This window comes from Loxodonta africana, chromosome 6 (genome assembly GCF_030014295.1).
Source record: "Loxodonta africana isolate mLoxAfr1 chromosome 6, mLoxAfr1.hap2, whole genome shotgun sequence".
Lineage (NCBI taxonomy): Eukaryota > Metazoa > Chordata > Mammalia > Proboscidea > Elephantidae > Loxodonta > Loxodonta africana.
Window position 1 is genome coordinate 61,794,223 of NC_087347.1, and position 24,232 is coordinate 61,818,454.

A 24,232-nucleotide genomic window follows, 5' to 3' on the forward strand; every position below is an offset into this window, starting at 1 on the left:
TATAGATAACATTGCAAAGAATGGGAATTCCAGAACACTTAATTGTGCTCATGAGGAACATGTACATAGATCAAGAGTCAGTCGTTTGAACAGAACAAGGGGATGCTTCGTATTTTGAAATCAAGAAACGTGTGAGTCAGGGTTGTATCCTTTCACCATACCTATTTATTCTGTATTCTGGGCAAATAATCTGAGAAGATGAACTCTATGAAGAAGAACGGGGCATCAAAATGAGAGGAAGACTCATTAACAACCTGTGTTATGCAAATGACACAACCTTACTTGCTGAAAGTGAAGAAGATTTGAAGCACTTCCTGATGAAGATCAAAGACCATAGCCTTCAGTATAGATTATACCTCAACATAAAGAAAACAAAAATCCTCACAACTGAACCAATAAGCAACATCATGATAAATGGAGAAGAGATTCACGTTGTCAAGGATATCATTTTACTTGAATCCACAATCAACAACAATGGAAGAAGCAGTCAGGAAATCAAAAGATGCATTGCATTGGACAGATCTGCTACAAAAGATCTCTTTAAAGTGGCCAAAAGCTAAGGTGTCACCTTGAAGACTCTGGTGTGCCCGACCCAAGCCATGGTGTTTTCAGTTGCCTCATTTGCATGCAAAAGCTAGACGATGAGTAAGGAAGACCAAAGAAGAATTGATGCCTTTGAATTTGGTCATGGTGAAGAATATTGAATATACCATGGACTGCCAAAAGAATGAACAAATCTATCTTGGAAGAAGTACAACCAGAATGTACCTTAGAAGCAAGAATGGCGAGACTACGTCTCACATACTTTGGACATGCTATCAGGAGGGATCAGTCCCTAGAGAAGGACATCATACTTGGTAGAGGGTCAGCAAAAAAGAGGAAGACCCTCAAAGAGATGGATTGACACAGTGGCTGCAACAATGGGCTCAAGCATAACAACAATTGTGAGGATGGCGTTGGACTGGACAGTGTTTCGTTCTGTTGTACACAGAGTCACTATGAGTCAGAACACACTGGACGGCACCTAACAACAACCACAACATATCCTTTATAGTCATTTGTTCCAACAAATATCTTGCAGGTCTAATCCAGTCTTTGAGTGAGCTTCATGAAAACCCAAAGAAGAATAAATTATGCCAGGAGTACTCTGAGAATACAGGTGGTAACACGAATTTTGTAACTGGTTCAACTGCTACATGATGGACAAAGAATATTCCACCTTAAGTGGTGTGTGGGATGCAGATACTTCCTAGAACAAAGTGGGATCTTAATTGGTAAAATTCTCCATCCTGGTAGGACTGAATGTCCTTGCTAGTACAATGTTTCAAGCATTTGAAGACAAAAGTACAATACAATGTTTCAAGCATTTGAAGACAGGGAATGAATAATCCTACAAGGCTAGCAGCATATAACACTAAATAGTATTGAAGTCTTGTGGAAGGATAATGAAAAACTGAGGACCATTAGCAAGCAGCTAAAGGCTAAGTATGAGACTAAGAAGTCCTCTTTGGCACTTATCTCCTTCATTAGAAGAGGTGACTGTGCTGAGCAACAGACCAAGAATCTGATAGCTATACTACTCTAAACTAATCCCTTTTCCTTTCTGTTCCCTTTCACAGGAGTCAGACCTGTATCACAGTCTGAATGCTTTCCCAACTTTCTTTGGCTCCATCTCCTTTATCCTTCATGACCAAAACAAAAACCAAACCCATTGCCATCGAGATGGTTCTCACTCATAGTGACCTTAAAGGACAGAGTAGTACTGCCCCATATGGTTTCCAAGGAGTGCCTGGCGGACTCGAACTGCCGACCCTTTGGTTAGCAGCCATAGCTCTTAACCACTATGCCACCAGGGTTTCCATCCTTCATTACATATAGCCCAATGTCTTAGTCTGGGTTCTCTAGAGAGGCAAAACCAGTGAATTTGTGTGTGTGTCTGTATGTGTGTGTGTATATATATATATATATAAAACCCTGGTGGCGTAATGGTTAAGAGCTACAGCTGCTAATCAAAAGGTTGGCAATTCCAATCCGCCAGGTGCTCCTTAGAAATTCTGTGGGGCAGTTCAACTCTGTCCTATAGGGTTGCTATGAGTCAGAATCGACTCGATGGCAATGGGTTTGGTTTATTTTTGGCTTATAGAGAGAGAGAGAGAGAGAAAGAGAGGAAATGGCTCACATCATTGTGAAGACTGGCAAGTCCCAAGTCCATGAGTCAGTTCTTCCATCAGGACAGCCTCTTCTCAGTCATGCTCACAGGCACGCCTCTCTCTGGTCCCTTGGCCTCTGTCCTGCTCAGGCAAGTGTTACAAAGCTCTTTAGCTCTGCTGATAAGTTCCCTGAGGCACCCCATTCCACCAGTAAGGCTTGGCACCAAGGTGCTCAGCTATAGCTCCGTGGGTCAGCATACCTAGCTCCACCAAGTACCTAGAGGCATCCTATACCACCAGCAAGGCTCCTGCCAAAAGGCATTCAGCATTCTCGCTCCATGGGCTGGGAAACTCCATGTATCATCTCTTGACAGTCTCTCTTGCCACCATGTCTCTACCCATGCTTCTCTCTCTCTCTCTTTTTCTCTCTCAGTCTTCTGGTTCCAGGAGCTTCTCAGTTCAGGAATCCCAGGTCCAAAGATATAACTCTGCTTTTAGCTCTTCTTCCCCAGTGGTGGTGAGATTCACTTTTTCCTGCCTCTGGGATGGCTCATTTTAAGCCCAGAGGGATGGCAAAACTGACCAATTCCTTTGTTAGTGTTCCATAGACTTTATGTGCCTGGTCCCAGTGAATCACTTGGGTTGGAGTTACAAGACCATGGCGAGAAAGGCCACACAAAAGTAATTCATAGTTTTCCCAAAACTAAGCCTCTAAATTTCTTTATTCAATCATACATTCTCCAGAATATTTTACACTTCTATCTACTTCCCTTTATTCAACCTATCAGCAAATATTATCCAACTTTCCTCCAAAGTGTTTGTTTCTACTCCTTACCCAGACCTTCTGCCAGGACCCTTATAAAAAGATTCTTTTGTCACTGACTGGTAAATATATATATATATATATATATATATATATATATATATCTTCTTCTCACATCCTCCCAAAAGCCTCCACTCCCACCTCTAAAAACTTGAAGGCATGATAACCAAACCAATCAATCTAAAATATTCATCATGCTATTGTCCCAATGAAAAATGTTCATGAATACATACAAAACTAAGTCTAAAACCCTTAGCATGTAGCACAGGTCTCTATACAGTGGTGTCATATCAGGAGCCCTTCCACAGTCACATAGTCGACAGTAAACATAACATGTCCTCTTGTCTCTACCTAACTAAATCGTACCCACAATTTTACGCCAAGATTATGTAGTGTCTTTTCCAAAGCACTTCTTTATTCTTCTTATTTCTTAGTAAATCCTTTGTTCTTTGACCTTCTATGGTACATAGTATTGCTCAGGTTGCAACTGGATGTTATAAGCATATAGTGTTATTTTTCATTTTTATATTTACTCCCTATCAGATTTCAGAACCCTGAAGGCATAGGTCTTTAATAGTCCTTTTGAAGTTGATTAAAACTGATAAATGAATGAATGAATGAATGAATGAAACCACAAGACTATAAGTAAAAAAAAGGTATTTCAAGCAAGACATTTGAAGATTTCTGTTCATATTTAATAAACTCCAACACTTTTAGAAGTGTTTCTTTTTTAAAAACATTTCTTTTGATAAAACTATTCTTAAAAGGATAAAGAATCATAATAAACCACCTAAAGATGGGATAAATACAACTTTTTTTTTCAATCTCTAATATAGTTTGTGTTCATTTCTTTTTCAAATTATGAAAGTGAAAGCATGGATAGCATCTTTCATATGATTCCCAGAATTCTGGCACAAAAAATAATAATTACTTAGCTAAAGAAAATATATTAGGAAATTGTCTTCATATTAATCACACTTATAATTTTATGTTATATTTGGTTTAATATTTATATGATTAATATTTTTCTTGAAATGCAGTTGTAAATAATACAGTGCTTGGTGTAAAAATGCCTTCACATTTACTCGTACTCAAAGCAACGGACTGAATAAAAGATAAATGTCATCCCAGGTCATAGCCCTTACAGTATTTTTTTTTCTGCTCATATTACCATAATTTGACTAAATGAGTTCCTTTTAAATTGGGGGGGGGAGTCGGTATAAATTTGCTAAACACTATAAAGAGAGTTTTGCTGTGATCTCAACTATGAATCCATGTCTGTAAAAGCAATCTGTCTAAATGCTAAGCTTTAGAATACTAATTTTAGTTTCAGAAAAATTCTACAAGATTATTAAATATTTTTAAAATGTATTAAGTTATATTAAAATTAATGTTAAACAGAAACAATATAAAGAACATGAGCAGTATAACATATTAATCTCACTTGATAATTGAATAAAGATTGAAATGTTTTAGTGTAAGAAGTGGTTGCATATTATAAATTTCATAGTTAAGGCTTTTTATTTGTATTGTGAAATGTATATGTTATTTCTTAAAAAATTTAATTGAAATAAATTCTCACTAAACCTTAATTCTTAGTATTCTTTTTAGTTTACCAATGAAATCTAAACTATCATTGAAACAGTCCAGTGATTTTAAGACATTAAAATGGCCAGTGAACTAGTTGCCGTCTAATCAGTTTTAACTCCCAGAGACCTGATGTGTGTCAGAGTAGAACTGTGCTCCGTAGAGTTTTCAATGGCTGATATTTTGGAAGCAGGTTCCCAGGTTTGTCTTCTGAGACGCCTCTAGGTGGGTTCGAACCACCAACTTTTCATCTAGTCGTTGAGTGCTTAACTATTTGTGCTACTCGGGGACTCCTTTTTCTAACCTAAATCGATACCTAAATATAAAAATATACATACATGCTAATATACATATCTGTTGTCCACAGTAGTAGTAATGAAATAAGATAGTAAATTAATAACAAATGTTATATTTTAGTGATTAAATTTCACACTAAACAATCCATGCCATAGGAAAAAAAATTCCTGACTATGACAAAAGTAAAATTGCTAATTAAGGAAGTTTGAAATGTGTGACCATTACGAAAATGATTTTCTATGAAATTAGTATGTCATATATCAATTAGATTGCTACACATTTTATAAAATTAAGACATATCGGCATAATTTCTATACGTCATCCTCATTTTCAGGCTCTTAAAGCGAGGTTGAATAATTGAGAATCTGAAGCAAGTTATCAGAATACTCAAGTTAAAATATTGAAAGCAATCCAAATATTCAACAATAAAGAATGGTTAAATTAAAATATGTAACATGATGGGATATTATTAATCCATTAAAATGATTATCATGAAAATTCTATAAAAACAGCTAAATCTTGTTGACAATGTTCATGTGAATATTGTGGAATACAGAAAACCTAAAAATATTAACACATATAAAGAATATTAGGAAAAACAATTTTTATTTTTAAGGTAAAATAACTGGATTTTTTTTCAAATTTCATAATATATTTATATATATTATGTACACACATATTTATATGTAGATATAATTTATATCCACTCTTTATTTTAAAGTGAAAAGAATAGCAATTCATGCAAGTATAAACAGTTTTAAAATTTAGCTTTTGAAAAAAAATGTTTAAAAGCTTTAGATTTAACAAGAGAACCTGAGGATACATATCCTTTCCTCCTCCTAGTCTATCTTTTCATCCTTTTTCTCTTCTTTTCAAAGTGTTATTGTCATGAACATTTATTAAATGTCAGCATGAGCTAGATATTGTGTTAAGTGATTAAGATAAAATGATGAGCAAAATGATGGAAACTGACCTTACAAAATACAAAAAGGTTGACTACTATTTGCAAAAATAAATAAATAAATAAACACTGCTCTCTTGTAGATCCCAACTCATAGCAACACTTATAATACAGAATAGAACTGCCCCACAGAGCTTTCAAGGCTGTAATCTTTACAAGAGCAGACTGTCACATTTGTTTCCCACACCGTGGTTTCTGGTGTTTGAGCTGCCAATCTTTAGGTTAACGGCCAAATGCTTAACCACTGCACCTTCTTGCAAGGCATGGTCATTTGAAAGTCATTGGAGAAGGACATCATACTTAATAAAGTAGAGGGTCAGCAAAAAAGAGGAAGACCCTCAATGAGATGGATTGACACAGTGGCAGCAGCAATGGGCTCAAACCTGGCAATGATTGTGAAGATGGTGTAGGACCGAGCAGTGTTTCCTTCTATTGTACATAGAGTCACTATGAGTCAGAACCAATTTGACAGCACCTAGTAACAGTGGAAACCTTGGTGACATAGTAGTTAAGAGTTATGGCCGCTAACCAAAAGGTCGCAGTTCATATCCCCCAGTCACTCCTTGCAAATCCTCTGGGGCAGTTCTACCCTGTCCTAAAGGGTTGCCATGAGTCAGAATCGACTCGATGGCAGTGGGTGTAATAACAACAGTACAGGATTACTTGATACGAGTATGAATGATCCATACTATTTTAAGTCTATTTCTTGTCTTTCCTGGAACAATCACTATTAGAGTCATTTTCAGGTCTATATAGATATGATACTCATCTGTAATATCTCAGAAACTGTCCATAAAATAATGCTTACTGTGACACAAGGGAATTTCAACATGTGAAGAAATGATGATACAAGGTTACACAATAGCATGTGTTTGCCAATTTTATGAATTCTCCAAAGTCCAGATTAAAAAAAATTAAAAAAGGGTGTTTTACCTGTGTCAGCATGAAAAAGCATAGAAGGGACCAGCATGCAATAAAAAGTAAAATCATTTATTTAAACAATGGGAATGTTTGTTTGTGACAGGATTGCACACATCACCATGTTCTAACATCAGAGAGTATAATTATAATAAAGAAACCAAATGTATATAAATGCACTGAGGAAATGATTGTCATTAAGAAGAATTCTCCTTTGTCAAAGCTATTCCAGAGATACTAATCACTCATAGCATTATCAACTTTAAATTAGAAAGGATGCAAATATTTGTATTCCTGGATAAAGGAGGAATAAACATAAATATATACATTTATCTCCTTTTTCTCTGTTCCTAGCATTCCTTGAAGCATTATTGTTTGTTTGTAGAAATACAGACTTAATTTGTGTTTACCCAAGTTATCCACATCAATACAGTTATGTTTAAAATACTAGCTCACAACTCCTCACTGTTAGCTCACCCTATCCATTCTACAGTCTTTTTTTTTTTTTTTACCTTATTCATAATCAAATCTGACATAATTTAGAATATTCTGGCAATTTTGTAAGAGTTCCATCATTGTGACAGATTAAAACTAAAAATAAATGTTGGTATTATTAATAAAGAAATGCGTACTGGTAAAACATGTTGCTGGGTGAAAATTTTCTACATGTTATGCCACAAATGTGAAAAGACAATTCTGCTTCTTTATTGTTTAAGTAAATCCATCTACCTAAGAAATCACTTACTGAGTTGTTGTTGTTACATGTCATTGAGTCCGTTCCGACTCATAGCTACCCTATGAATAACAGAAGGAAACATTGCCCTGCCCCGTGCCATCCTCACAATAGTTTCTATTTGAGCCCATTGTTGCAGCCACTGTGTCAGTTCATCTGGTTGAAGGTCTTCCTCTTTTTCTCTGACCCTCTACCTTACCAAGCATGATGTCCTTCTTCAGGGACTGGTCCTTCTGATAACATATCTGATGAAGTCTCGCCATCCTGGCTTCTAAGGGGTATTCTGGCTGTACTTCTTCCAAGACAGATGTTTGTTCTTCTGGACCGTAAAACTTGTTGCTGTGGAGTCGATTCTGAATTATAGCGAACCCACAGGACACAGTAGAACTACCCTGTAAGGTTTCCAAGGAGTGGCTTGTTAATGGGAACTGCCAACCTTTTGGTTAGCAACCAAGTTCTGAACCAGTACACCACTAGGGCTCCATTCTTCTGGCAGTCCATAGTGTATGCAATATTCTTCACCAAAACCATAATCTGAAGTCATAAATTCTTCATGGCTCTTCCTTACTCACTGTTCAGCTTTTGCAGGCATATGAGATGATTGAAAATATCATGACTTTGGGCCAGGCAAACCTTAGTCCTCAAGGGTACATCGTTGATTTTTAACACTTTAAAAAGGTATTTTGCAGCAGTTATGCCCAATGTGATACTACCTTTGATTTCTTGACTGCTGCTTCCATGTGTGTTGATTGTGTATCCAAGTAAAATGAAACTCTTGGCGACTTCAATATTTTCTCCATTTATCATGATGTTGCTTATAGGTCCAGTTATGAGGATTTTTGTTTTCTTTATGTTGAGGTGTAATCCGTACTGAAGGCTATGGTCTTTGATCTTCTTAAGTGCTTCAAACCCTCTTCACTTTTAGTAAGGAAGGTTGTGTCATCTTCATATTGCAGGTTGTTAATGAATCTTCCTGCAATCCTGATGCCCTGTTCTTCATACAGTCCAGCATCTTGGATTGTTTGGTCAACATACGGATTGAATAAGTATGGTGAAAGGATATAACTCTGACCCACAGCTTTCCTGATTTTAAATCATGCAGTATCCCCTTATTCTGTTGGAACAACTGACTCTTGTCTATGTACAGGTTCTACATAGCCATTCTTCACATTGTTAACCATAATTTGTTATGGTCCACACAGTCGAATGCCTTTGCATAGTCAATAAAACACAAGTAAATATCTTTCTGGTATTTTCTGTTTTCAGCTAAGATCCATCTGACATCAGCAATGATATCCCTCTTTCCACATCGTCTTCTGAATCTGACTTGAATTTCTGGCAATTCCCTGTGTATGTACTGCTGCAATCATTTTTCAATTATCTTCAGCAAAATTTACTTACATATGATATTGATGATATTGGTCAACAACTCCCACATTCATCTGGATCACCTTTCTTTGGAAAGGGCCCAAAATGGATCTCTTACAGTGGTTGGCCAGGTAGCTGTCTTCCAAATTTCCTGGCATAGATAAGTGAGAGCTTCCAGCCTTGCATCCATTTGTTGAAACATCTCAACTGGCATTGCATCAATTCCTGGAGCCTTGTTTTTCACCAGTGCCTTCATTCATTGCACCTTGGACTTCTTCCTTCAGTACCATCGGTACTTGATCACATACTACCTTCTGAAATGATTGAATTTTATGGTGCAGTGAGTCTGTGTATTCCTTCCATCTTCTTTTGATGCTTCCTGTGTATTTCAATATTTTGCCTATAGGATCCTTCAGTATTGAAATTCGAGGCTTGAATTTTTTCTTCAGTTCTTTCAGCTTGAGAAATGCCAAGTGTGTTCTTCCCTTTTGGTTTTCTAACTTCAAGTCTTTGCATAGTTCGTTATAATATTTTACTTTGTCTTCTTGAGCCACCCTTTGGAATCTGTTCAGCTCTTTTACTTTACCGTTTTTTCCATTCGCTTTAGCTACTCTGTGTTCAAGAGCAAATTTCAGAGCCTCTTCTGACATCCATTTTAGTATTTACTTTCTTTCCTGTCTTTTTAATGACTTTCTATTTTCTTCATGTGTGATGTCCTTGATGTCATCCACAACTTATCTGGTCTTCAGTCATTAGTGTTCAATGCATCAAATCTATCCTTGAAATGGTTTTCAAAGTTCAGGTGGTATATACTCAAGGTCCTACTTTGGTTCTCATGGACTTGTTTTTATTCTCTTCAGCTTCAACTTGAACTTGCATATGATCAGTTGATGGTCTGTTTTGCAGTCAGCCCCTAGCCTTGTTCTGAGTAATGGTATTGAGTGTCCCCATCGTCTCTTTAAACAGACGTAGTTGATTTGATACTTATGTATTCCATCTGGCGAGGTCCACTCGTATAGTCACTTTTTCTGTTGTTGAAACAGGTGTTTGCAGTGCAAAATTCTACCATGTGATCTCCAGCATAATTTCTATCACCAAGGCCATATTTTCCAACTACCAATCCTTATTTGTTTCGAACGTCCAAATTCCAATCACCAGTAATTATCAAGCATTTCGATTGCATGTTTGATTAATTTCAGACTGCATAAATTGGTAAAAATCTTAAATTTCTTCACCTTTGACATCATTGGTTGATATGTGAATTGAATAACAGTTGTATTAACAGGTCTTTGTTGTAGGCACATGGATAATATCCTATCACTTATAGGGTTGTACTTCTGGATAGATCTTGAAATGCTCTTTTTGTCTGTCAGTTAATACAGTGCCACTCCTCTTCAATTTGTCATTCCTGGCATAGTAGGTCATATGCTTATCCAATTCAAAGTGGCCAATATCAGTCTGTTGAGGCTCACTAATGCCTAGGATATTGATCTTTATGAGTTCCATTCCATTTTTGACAACTTGTAATTTTCCCAGATTTTTACTTTGCACAGTCTATGTTCTGATTATTAATGTATGTTTGCAACTGTTTCTTTTCATTTTGGGTCGTGCCACATCAGCTAATGAAGGTCCCAGAAGCTTTACTCCATCCACATCATTAAGATCAATTCTACTTTGAGGAGGCAGCTTTTTCCCAGTCATATTTTGAGTACCTTTCAACCTGAAAGGCTCATCTTCCAGCACTGTATCAGACAAGTTCTGCTGCTATTCGTAAGTTTTCACTGGCCAATTTTTTTTCCAAAGTAGATAGGTCTTCTTCCTAGTCTTAGTCTGGAAGCTCCGCTGAAACCTGTCTACCTGGGTGACAGTGCTGGTATTTGAAATACAGGTGGCATACCTTCCAACATCACAGCAACATGCAATCCACCACAGTATGGAGGAAGACAAACCAGTGAGTGGTGGCTTACAGGTAGTAGAAAATAAATAATATTTAAAATCATATTTAAATGGCCCACTAACTAATTGCAAGTCTTCAATTCCTGTTCTGTTGACTCCTTTAAGTAATCTTAGTTTCTGAGGGTGTGGGGGATAATTTAGGAGAGGGCTTATATGTCTTTGTGGTAGCAGAGATCCATACATTTTTTTTTTTTGTATTGTGCTTTCAGTGAAAGTTTACAATTCAAATCAATTTCTCATACAAAAACTTATACACACATTGTTATGTGACCCTAGTTGCTCTCCCTACAATGTGACATCCCAATCCTTCTCTCCACCCTGTATTTCCCATGTCCATTCAACCAGCTTTTGTCCCCCTCTGCCTTCTCATCTTGCCTTTGGACAGGAGCTGCCCACATAGTCTCATGTGTCCACTTGAGGCAAGAAGCCACTCCTCACCCTTATCATATTTTCTTATAGTCCAGTCCAATCCCTATCTAGAGAGTTGGCTTCTGGAATGGTTCCTGAGGGTCTGGGGGCCATGACCTCTGGAGGTCCTTCCAGTCTCAGACCATTAAGTCTGGTCTTTTTACAAGAATTTTTAAGAGAATTCTCTTGCTTCATCAGGGATTCTCTGTTGTATCCCCTGTCAGGGCAGTCGTTGGTGGTAGCTGGGCACCATTTAGTTATTCTTGGTCTCAGGCTGATGGAGTGTCTGGTTTATGTGGCTCTTTCTGTCTCTAGGACTTATAATTACCTTGTGTCTTTGGTGTTCTTCATTCAGTTTTGCTCCGGGTAGGTTGAGACAAATTGATGCATCTTAGATGCCTGTTTGCTAGTGTTTAAGACCCCAGACACCACTCACCAAAGTAGGATGCAGAACATTATCTGAATACATTTTGTTATGCCAGTTGACCTAGATGTCCCCTGAAGCCATGGTTCCCAGACCCCCACCCCTGCTACTCTGGCCTTCGAAGTGTTTGGTTGTATTCAGGAAACTTCTTAGCTTTCAATTTAGTCCAGTTGTGCTGACTTCCCCTATATCGTGTGTTGTCTTTCCCTTCACCTAAAATATTTCTTGTCTACTACTTAATTAGCAAATACCCCTCTCTCACATTCCCCACCCTCGTAACCATCAAAGAATATTTTCTTCTGTGTTTAAACTTTTTCTTGAGTTCTTTTAATAGTGGTCTCATACAATATTTGTCCTTTTGCAACTGACTAATTTCACTCAGCATAATGCCTTCCATATTCCTCCATGTTATGAGATATTTCATGGATTCATTGTTGTTCTTAATTGTGGCGTAGTATTCCGTTGTGTGAAAATACTATAATTTATTTATCCATTCATCTGTTGATGGGCACCTTGGTTACTTCTATCTTTTTGTTATTGAAAACAGTGCTGCAGTGAACATGGGTAAGCATATATCTTTTTGTGTGAGGGCTCTTATTTCTCTACGATATATTCCAGGGAGTGGTATTGCTGGATCATGTGGTAGTTCTATTTCTAGCTTCTCACCAGCAGTGTATAAGTGTTCCAGTCTCTCCACAACCTCTCCAACATTTATTATTTTGTGTTTTTTGGGTTAATGTCAGCCTTACTGGGGTGAGATGATATCTCATTGCAGTTTTGATTTGCATGTCTCTGATGGCTAATGATAGTGAGCATTTCCTCATGTATCTGTTAGCTGCCTGAATGTCTTCTTTGGTGAAGCCTGTTCATATCCTTTGCCCATTTTTTAATTGGGTTATTTGTCTTTTTGTTGTTGAGTTTTTGCAGTATCATGCAGATTTTAGAGATCAGAAGCTGATCAGATTTGACATAGCCAAAAAACTTTTTCCCAGTCTGTAGGTAATTTTTTTACTCTTTAGGTGAAGCCTTTGGATGAGCATAAGTGTTTGATTTTTAGGAGCTCCCAGTTTTCTAGGTCCTCTTCTGGTGTTTGTGCGTTGTTAGTAATGTTTTGTATACTGTTTATGCCATGTATTAGGGCTTCTAGTGCTCTCCCTATTTTTTCTTCCATGACTGTTTTCATTTCAGATTTTATATTTAGGTCTTTGATCCATTTGGAGTTAGTTTTAGTGAGAGCCATTCATTCTTGCTATGTAGTTCTTGGTTTCTCTATGCCCGGTCCTAATGCTGCCTCCATTTCCGAAGTCAGTGCCTGGTATGTCTGATTGTCTATTTTTTTCTTGCTTTGGTTAAAACTTAGTAGCTCTCTTTTGGTAACTTAGATTCAGTCTCATGTAAGTTATCACTGGCATGGTAGTCATCTTTGAGTCCAGGAATACTATCAATCTGCTCATTGGCCCCGGTAGTCTACCTTCATCTCTTCCCTTTTCAAGGAAGAATGATCAGATCTCAAATCAGCTGCCTTCTAAGTCTCCCTGAGAGGACAAGGGGAATCTCTGGGCAGAACTGATGTCATATTTAAACAGAGAACATCCTCAGGAGGCTCCAATAAGCCTTGCTCCAGCAATGCTATTGCTTAAACACATTCTGCTGTCGAATTTATCTTAATATTGGCTGTGTTTCAAGGTGGTATGGAGAAGGCAAGCCAAAAGTCATTCTCTTTCCAGTATCCCTACTTTCTCCATTTATTTGAAACATGTCTCCTGCTCTCTGGGTCATTGTCTATGGAGGAGAAATCAGAACACACACGCTTAACTGCTTCTCATGCCACCTTCTTTTTTTTCTTACAATTTTTCTGAAACAGTAAGAATGGACTTTCGCTATTCATCTATATAATAAAAAAACCCAATTCCAAATAGAAGGGTGAAAATATGCCATCAGATGTCAAGTTAAACAGAATAATAAGCACATAGACCTTGGTATTTCTACCGTCAAAGGAGTTTTCAACCCTAGCCTTATGTAAGAGTCTTGTGGAAACCTTCTAACAAAATACCTGTACCAGACTCTGGGATTGCTACTTTTCAGAACTCCTCCTTGGGCTTCTAATATTCAGATAGAATCATTTTTGTCATTCTACACCATATCCACATTCTATCCTAGATGGCAAAAAGCCTGATAGCTCAGACGCTGTAGATTTCAGGAGAATCTTAAAATGTACTATGAGACAATAGGGAAAAAATTTAGGGTTTGGTGCTTGATATGATAAAAAGGAGGTAAGTATTTTGATTTTCAGGATGTTCAAAGACAAGTACTATTCCCAAATTCCTATGTTATGTTACTCTTAGATTTTATATTTTTTGATCATTTTCTTCTTAAAATTTTGATTTGATTAAAAATATTTCCCAGAAGCTGTCTTAATTTCTTTAAAAGAAGTATAAATAAATCTACAAATAAACTATTTCCCAAAACAGGTATACTCTCAAAAATAAAAATATATATATTAAATTATTATCATTAACATAAACCAAACCAACCATTGTCGTTAAGTTGATTTCAACTCATAGCAACCTGTAGGACAGAGAAATGCCCCATGGAGTTTCCAAGGAGTGGCTGGTGGATTGGAACTGCTGATCTTTTGGTTAGCAGCGAAATTCTTAACCACTATGCCATGAATAAAATAATAAAATAAAGGCACACATTATTGTTTACACTACCAACTGAATCAGCATGTAATGTACCAAAAAACCTAAACCCATTACCATCAAGTCCATTCCCACTCATAGCGACTGTACAGGACAGAGTAGACCTGCCCAGTAGGGTTTCTACGGCACAGCTGATAGATTCAAATTGCCAGCCTTTTGGTTAGCAGTCAAATGTTTAATCACTGTGCCAGCAGGGCTCCATGTAACATACGGGGAACAAATATTTTATATACCGCCAAGATAAATAATTGTTACAAAAAAATACATATACATCACTTTGACTCAAAATAGTTTCCTTACAGTTTTTGTTTGTTTGTTTTCAAAACAAAAAAAAAGTTTTAGTGGAAACAAACACAAAGGGGTGGAGAGGATACGTTTTATTGGCTTATAATGCTTAATTGACATTTATAAACTGAAGTCTCTAAAATTAGGTGTGTTTCTCTACTGTAATCTTTTTTTTTTTTAACCTATTTTTTGGCATGTTATATTTAGTAACCTAGGGGAGAAATGTTTCTTCTCAGTTCTAGCTTTTTTATTTTTTTTCTCTCTCTTCAACATTGATTGATTTAATACACAGCCATCAGCCTTATAGATAATGAAAGATGGAAGGGAAGAAGACTTGAACAGCATTTCTGAGGGTTTACAAAAATGGAATGAGTTCAGATACTAGAACTGATTTTTCTTTTCAGAGGCTGGCTCAGACTCAAGAATTAAAAAAAAACCTCAATTTAATTCTATTCAAGTCATAGCTTTAAATAGTGAATGTCATAACAGGGTGATTATGGTCTGTGCATGTGTGTGTGTGCACACGTGTGTGGGTGGGTGGAGGCTCTGCAGGAAGAAACTGTATGTTTTTCTTTGTTTCTATCCTCAAATTTCTCAAAAAAAAAAAATCTTTCTGAAAAACTACAATTAGATTGAAGTATATACTACAAGTAAAATCCCAGGGAAGATTTATGCAGTGGATTGAATTGTTTGTTTTACCTGTATCTTTTACTCTTTAATCAATGTTTAAATATTTTTTGCAGATGAATATTTATACCAAATATGAAGAAGTGATGCCTTCCTCCACTATCAATCAGTGAACAGCAGCTTAAATTATGAGGAAATATCCAAAATTGGGAATAAAATTACTCCACTTCTATAGCAGTACAAGTCCCTGCAGGAACAACAAAATTCCAACAACCCAACCTGACCTTGACTTCCTCTATGGCAGAACAAACAGCAAGCCACAAGGAACTGAATCCTGACGTGCTGGGTGAAGGTCACTTCAATGTCTTTTGAGAGGTATTTCAGCCACACTGATGCTGCTAAAGCAAAAAATCAAGATGTTTGAGGGGCAGCAGCAATAGGGCAATCATTCCCTTTTCTATCTCTTCATAGCATCAGTATGACAAATCTCTTATGGTGAAAATAACCTGAAAGGCCCATAGGCTGCCAGATGAGAGAACAGACACAGCATGGCTTTACTTTAAGGGCAAATGAACAAGTAAAATGATTTAGAGAAAACTCTGTCTACCTCATGTTGAAAAATCCTCACTTTTGTTTTGTAATCTCAATGACTAGAATTCAGACTGACATAAATTCACTGGAAACTCTTAATCATCCTCTTTTCATGTGAGAGAACCACTTTACAAATGTGGAATTGAAAATTAAATACACATTTGATTATTTATGATGAACATAGGCCTAAATTATACATTACAGTTAATGATTTTGAATTCTCAACTTTTAGAGCCAGGAAGGCCAATGAAAGTCATCCAGTCTAAATTCTGTTTGTAGATGGAGAAACAGAGCCCTGGGAAAGCTACGATAAAAAGCTATGGACATAAAGCAGTTAGTGATGGAGCCAGTTGGAAGTACTCAGGTTTCCTGATTCTGCAAATGCATTTGCTACACACACAAATGTATGTTTATATAGTTTCCTCAAAACAAAATTCCAGAGTTTTGGTAAATATACAACTAGTACAAAGATTCAGGCTTACTAGGCCATTTCCTATAAACTTCTATCTTCTTTAGATGTCTCAAAAAATGTTACTGTTTGGAATAAATATACCTATTATTACCATAAAAGTCCCGTTGCTGTCAAGTTGATTCTGACTCGTAGTGACCCTATCAGACAGAGTAGCACTGCCTCATAGGGTTTCCAAGGAGTAACTGGTGGGCTTGAACTGCTGACCTTTTGGTTAGCAGCCAAGCTGTTAACCACTGTGCTACCAGGGCTCCATTATTACTATTTACTATCTAATAAGACACTACTAACAACATTAATAGTTAAACTTGGAAAATAGGAAAAAGTGAGATGGTCCCAGGGGTGTTGGGATGTGTACCAAAAAAAAACCAAACCCATTGCTGTTGAGCTGATTCTGACTCATAGCAACCCTGTAGGACAGAGTAGAACTGCCCCATAGAGTTTCCAAGGAGTGCCTGGTGGATTCAAACTGCTGACCTTTTAGTTAGCAGACGGTAGTACATAACTACTAAGCCAGTAGGGTTTCCTTAAAATACTGTGTTTACTGTCATACAAAAACTATTTCTTAATTTTTTTAAATAATAATATATAGCTGTGTTGCAACAATGAGCTCAAGCATAACAACGATTGTAAGAATGGCGCAGGACTGGGCAGTGTTTCGTTCTGTTGTGCACCTAATAGCAACATACTGCTTAAAAAAATGATTTGCACTTAAACTGTCACATATCTGCCTAAAATGAAATTTTTTGTGTGTTATTAAAAACTTGTGTTTCTCTGGGCTTTGAATAAATCATACTATAAACTTATAAGTGTGACAGAATGATTTGTGAACTTTTTGCATTTATAAGAGGCCAGTGTGATCCAATGATAATACAACAGAAAGAGCAATAGAAATGTTCTGCTACTTTTTAATTATTTTTGTGTGAAAAATTTTATTCTGAATCTGAGTGAAGCTTAACAAAATGAAACTTGAAACAAGATTAAACTGATAATTATAAAGTGAGAGAAATGGTTTATTTAAAAAAGAAAAAAAAAGATGATGAAGTGTTTGAATGGGACATGAAAGAGTATTAAGTAGTGTCAATTTTAATTCTCCATTATCACTGAATTACTACTTAATTGCAATTAACACAGTTTCTATAACTATGATATAATAATTCCAAAGCTTTTGAGATCATAATATTTGATTGACCATTATATTTCCTTTTTTAACAATTTACTACATACTATTTTTTTATTTGATACATAAAAAAAAAAAAAAACCAAAGGGTCGGCAGTTTGAATCCGCCAGGTGCTCCTTGGAAAGGAAATCATATAAAGAATTATAATAAATTGAATAATCCTGATACTACCGTTCAGCTTAAGTATTGGAACATTGTTAGTATCACTTCATCTGCTCACATGATCCTTTGGTATCCCATCACCCTCCTGTACTCCTAGAAGTAACCATTGTCCTGAATTTTGTATTTATTGTTTTCCATTTTACAAAAAAGGAATTGATCACATATGCTTATATCATTTAAAACAATAATAGCATTGTTTTGTTTATTTTGAACATTATAGAAAGTGTGTAGTCTTTTGCAAATTTTTGTTCACTGAATATTGTATTTCTATGATTCTTTCATGGTATGTGTACTTATAGTTAGTTTATTTCACTGCAGAATTATTTTGCATTTTGTAAATATATCACAATTTATTTATGAATTTTGTTTTCCATAGATATTAGCATTAATAACAAGCTTTGTTTTGTTTTAATTAACAATGCTTTAATGGACACTCTTGTAAATGTCTCCTGGAGTACATGTGCAAAATTTTCTTTAGGACAATGAAAACTTCAGTGTGCACGAGAATTACCTGGAAGACTTATTACAACACAGATCAGGGGGTCCCCCAACCCCAGAGTTTCTGATTCAGTAGATTTGGGGAGAAGTTCAAGAATTTGTTTCCTAACAAATCCCCAAGTGATGCTGATCCTACTGAAAAATTAAATTGAGAATTTTGCTAGAAGGTATATACTTAACAATGAAATTGTGGCCCTCTGATATACAAATTCATAAGATTATTTTCCTGAGTTGCCAAATCAATTCATACTTCTACAAATGATGTGTAAAATTTTACAATTATCCATATCATTATCACTTTGTATTAACAAGTTTATTTTGTCTAATCTAGGGGTATAAAATTATCGCTCAATTATGACTAATTTTTTAAATATATTTTACGGACCTTAGTGTTTCCAATTTTGTAATCATCTCTTAATTTTTTTGTCCAGTTCCATTCAACTTTTTATTGTTAGGTATGAATTGAGACTATGTAAAAAATAATATTGGTGGTCATTGCCTGTGGACTACCAAAAGCAGTGATAGAAAATAACCAATATATAGCAGTCAGAATACTGTTGGTGTTAGATGCCATGGGATTGATTCTGACTCATAGTGATTCTATGTACAACAAAACTAAACACTTCCCAGTCCTGTTCCATCCTCACTGTCCTTGCTATGCTTGAGCCCATCATGGCAGCTACTGTGTCAATCCGTCTTATTGAGGGTCTTCCTCTCTTTTGCTGTACCTCTACAAGCATGATGTCCTTTTCGACTAGTCCCTCCTGATGATGTGTCCAAAGTACGTGAGAAAAAGTCTTGCCATCTTCCTTACTAAGGAGCATTCTGGCTGTACTTCTTCCAAGACAGATTTATTTGTTCTTTTGGCAGACCGTAGTATATTCAATATTCTTCACCAACACCATAATTCAAAGGCATCAAATTCTTCTTCGGTCTTCCTTATCCATTCAATTTAGTATACATTATTTAGGGATGCCGTGTTAATGAAGGGTAACTTTCTCCTTATCACAGACTACCAAGAATAGTTCCTTTGTTATGGAAGAATAGATGACTGACAACAAAATAGATCAGATTTAACTGGTTCACAAGCACTTACTGTAATTTTTATTCTCCTACTCTTTCTTACCTATGCTAAATAATTATAATAGTAATGGAAATTAGTGCATGTTCATGTGTTTAAAACTCCATTTTTTATTATTATCAAAAGGAATACTCTAAATGGTATTTGTGGGTGATAGCTAAAATAGAAAATGATTTTAAATTGATGACAACTGAAACTGCTATAGCGTATCAAATTAGCTAAATAATAGATGAAGTTGCATTGATAAGTACAAGGCATATAATGAAGTTTATCATTAACTTCAAACATCACTATTTTAAATGCATCATTACACACAGTGTTGAAAAAAATCAATCGGATTTACAACTGATAGAGAAATAAAAATAATGTTAAACTAAATCATACCTATATTGAATCCTTATTTCTCAATGACAGTGGGTCATTTTTAGTATACAAAAATCTTCCTTTTTAAAAATGGTTAACTATGAAATGCTTTCTATAAAGAACTATGTATAAAATACATTTACATTTCATCAATGTAATTACTTGATTAAAATACACATAATAAATTTGGGGACATTGAGAAAGTCATCAACTGTAGAATATTGTTTTCAAGATACTGTCAATCACACAAAAAAAAATTGAATGGTATTTCTTCCTGTTGCCTATTTTTTTCAGACTTTGCTTTTGGTGCTCTTTAAAAAATACCTTTGGCTACAAATCATGTAATCATTACTCCAGAATTACTTCTTTAAAATTTTTATGTCAAAAAACTAATAAATAAAAAATGTGATGCTATAAGCCTACACAATTCAAGTTGCTATAAAAAATCAGAATTTGAAGATAGTTTTGGATATCTCTTACCTGCTTGTGAGCATGGTCATAAGAATTAATGTGATTGTCAAATTCTTGATGCTTGTAGTACTGCTTATCACAGAGTTCACAATAGAAATTGGCCTTTAGGTCTTCCAGAGCTTTTGCTATGGTATTTTCCTTCTCAGCATAGTCCTAAAAAATAAAATTTCAAAGAAGGAATCAATTAGCTCTCCACTGAGTGCACGTTGTTCTTACAGTTGTCAACTTCAGTATAATAATTACAGTTATAAACAGAATATAACAAAAGAAAAAAATGAAATAGCAACAAACTCAAAATAGAATGAATTATGAGTTCATGAAAATAAATGATTAATAAAAGAAGTCAAAATAAAGGAAAGGTAATGGAAAAAATGTAGAAGTACAGAGAAGAAAAGGAAATCATAGAAAAATAGAAAAGCCCTTGATTGAATAAATTCTTACCCTATTAGAACACAGAACAAATGAAAATCATATGACTATGTCAATCCAACCATGTATTTCTGGCAATGGCTTAGTTAAAGCAAAACTTCAGTTCTGAACAACATCTAAAATGTGTCCTGTTTGAAGAAGTCTATATTGATGCATAAATAGTCAAGTTTGTATTTTGGTTTGTTTGCCTCCTTACATATAATATAGTACCTTATTAATCACCACAACTAGATTTCATTTGACTAAATGTTTTCATCTTGATCCAAATCAATTTAGGCTACTCTTTAAAATATCATCTGGTCTTTGAAAAATGGCAGACTTCTATGTCATTTGCTAAACTGAAAGATTATAAACTCTATAAATTGAAAAGGTTATAAACTCTATAAACAGATTGTTTTCATTATGTTCACAGTAAATAAACATGACTAAGTCTTTGCTATACAATCAAACCCCTGAAAAGATGAAAAATGTAGGCAGTCATCATGAGCTTTTATTTATAAAGCATAAAATGGCAAAATGTTGACTGTAGCTTCTAGGTGTTCTTAAATCTAAATGTATTTAGAATTTTATGCCTCCTACAATGCAAAAAAAAAAATTTTTTTTTTACAATGCACAGCAGAAATAAATACGGTTTACATGCTGAAATATGGCTCGATTCTTTCACTGAAGAGCTGATATGAAGAAGACCTAAACGTCAGTCCTGACTAGAGAATATATGTTTCTAACCTACAGATTCTCTTATACTCAACTCCTGTAAATTCAAAATAACTATGGTTCCAAGCCTCCTATGTGCTTCTGTAAGACACTCTCTTAGCCACTAAGATGTTGAGAGGCAATGACATAGTCCCTGTTCTCAGAGACTAAACAGGATAGAAAGGACTCATAGTTTGAATTTTCAAATTGCTTGCACAAAATTTAAAAGTGGTTTACAGATTGTCATTTAATTGGTGGCTCTCTCTTTGATGTATGGTACTATATATTTATACATACATCATATATAACAAATTTCATCCTGATATGGGTGTTACATCTTGTAGTAATCTATAAATACATTTCCCATAATCTATAAATACATAGCTGACCTCACTTTAAGGAGAGAAATCCATTATTATGTTTTATTAACTTTATGAACTATGTAGCTGGCAGGAGATGATAAACTGCAAGCTCATTTAAATTGTTTATTTATGATACCATAAATTTCAATAATTAAATTACCATTTCTCATCAGATTTGTGACCTATTCTCTATTAATCTTTTTGATTGCCTTTGTTACGTTAAAAAAAAAGTTTATAAAGTTAAAATGAGTCATGTATATCTAAACTGCCCACAGAATTATTACTAGAATCTTCAGAATAATACTTTGTGGATTAGCCAATTTAAATGAAACAAAAATCAATTACTATGATTTCATGGTTAAAGTGTGCGAAGTAGAGATAAAATTCCAATTAATATAGACGTTATAATGGTATTACTTTTTGGTTTGAAAGTTGAATTAGCTCTCAGAACAATCTTCTAGAACTAACAACTTTTTTTTTTTTTTTGCCAGCTAGTTGATTCATCTCGATAATTACATTACGCTAAAGCTATTTCTTCTCTCTGGATATTTGATTATGTCTTGTTATGCTGTAATTTTTTTCTACCTAAGACTGATATTCCTTCAGAGAAGAAATAGTTTCCTGCTTTCTCTGTCTACAAAAGTGTGAAAATTTCAAGTACCTTAAACTGAGATTCATAGGTAAATTGCATTCTTTAAAAATATCAGCCTCAGACAATATTTGAAGAGAAAAAGAGTAATTTAATAATAATCATTGCTAACATTTATCCTGTATTTGTTTTTGGTCAGGCACTGATTAAGAGTTTGTATATATTTACTCAGAAACCCTGGTGGCGTAGTGGTTAAGTGCTACGGCTGCTAACCAAAGGGTCAGCAGTTCTAATCCGCCAGGCGCTCCTTGGAAACTTGGTGGGGCAGTTCTACTCCGTCCTATAGAGTCGCTATGGGTTGTTTTTTTTTTTTTATGTATACTTTTATATATATACTTACTCACTTAATCCTGACTAAAATTATATAGATACATATTTTCTACATTTCCTTCTTTTTTTGTTATAGTGTGCCATTTAGTCGATTCGGACTCCTAGTAACCCTACAGGACAGAGTAGAACTGCCCCACAGGGTTCCTAGGCTGCAGTCTTTATGGGCACAAATCAGCAGGTCTTTTCTCCTGTGGAGTGGCTGGTAAATCTGAACCACCAACTTTTCAGTTAGCAGCTGAGTGCTTAACCGTTGCATCACCAGGACACCTTTTCCTTAATTCACTAGTGAGAATACTAAGGCACAGGGAAGCTAAATAACTAACTCAAAGGTATATAACAAGTTAATGTGTAGCCCATATTAGAACTCAAATAATCTGGCCCAGAGCATTTAATTAATTTTAAAAATTGTAAGCACATTAAAAAAGTAGAATAATTTAATAATGCCCATGTATCCATCACTCAGCTTCAATAATTATCAACTCATGGTCAACCTTGTTTCATTTTATCCTACCCCATTTAATACCCCTTCCTCTGCCCCAGAAAATTTTTAACAAAACTTCCAACTTCATATAATTTCCCATTTCAGTATATATCTCTAAAATTGATTTTTTTTATTATAATCACAAAGCCATTATCCAACCTAAAAAAAAAACAACAACAAAAAAAATCTCTTAATATCATAAAATATCCAGCTGGTGTGATTAAATATCTCCAGTTTAGCCTGTGATGAAAATAATTTGTTCAAAACAGGATTTAAATTAAGTTCATACTTTACCATCATCTGATTTTTAGTTCAAGCTCTTTTATTATATAGGTCTCCCCTTTCTTACTTTTATTCCTCATTGCAATTTATTTGCCAGAATGTTTTTTTAATTATACTTCATTTAAAAAAAAAATTAGAACTGTAAAAAGTTACAAGAACATATGACAATGAACTCTTGCATGATCTTAAATAAAATCATTGTTAATATTTGACACATTTGTTCTCTGTGTATGTGTGCGTCCTACCTTTATCTCTATCTCTCTCTCTGTCTCTGTGTCTATTTTTGTCTCTGTCCCTGTCCCTATCTCCTTCTAAGAAATTAAAAGAAACATAACATGGCCAAAGCTAAGGTTGCAGAAAGTAGCATTATGTTTGAGGACCAGAACTTTCAACTTGATTTGAACTGAAGTGAAGACTCAAGGTTACATTCTGGAAAATGTTAACAGGATAGAAGGACTTAGTTACTGAACGTATGTTGTCAGGTAAATGAGTTATATGCATCATCATTGATTAGACATTAAAAAAATCAGCCCAAGTTAGGCTGACCTGGCCCATGACCCCTGTCCTTCATTGAGGACAATATTGAAAGAGGCATTGATTGAGATTATAAAGCACAGTAACACATATTCCGGACAGCCATCCTACAGTAAAAAAAAAAAAAAGTAGAAGGTAAGAAATACACTTGATTAGGATGAAAAAGGAGGACAACCGTTCATATATCTTCAACCAAAAAATTTCCACCTCTATCTGGGAAAGCCGTTCAGCTGCATAGGGCTTCTGTAGTGCCTCACTTAGAGTGATGCCAGGAAGTGAAGAATGGATCCCAAGATGACTTCTGAGGAATATAGAAGGTACAGCTAAGGATGGGCTCAAAAAGTCACAATTTTATCAAATGTCATAGATGTACTAAAAATAATTATATTCAGAAAATGTTCATTTAAATGTGAGATT

The 24,232-nt window shown here is 35.3% G+C and overlaps 1 protein-coding gene across 1 annotated transcript in view; it reads right to left on the reverse strand.

Moving 5' to 3' along the window:
* The window catches only part of ZNF804A (zinc finger protein 804A), a 312,235-nt gene that overhangs the window by 16,566 nt on the left and 271,437 nt on the right, over positions 1-24,232 (reverse strand). The window contains exon 2 of the mRNA XM_003406179.3: positions 20,065-20,208. Coding sequence (XP_003406227.2) covers positions 20,065-20,208 — 144 coding nt within the window. The remainder of the gene's footprint in view (positions 1-20,064; positions 20,209-24,232) is intronic.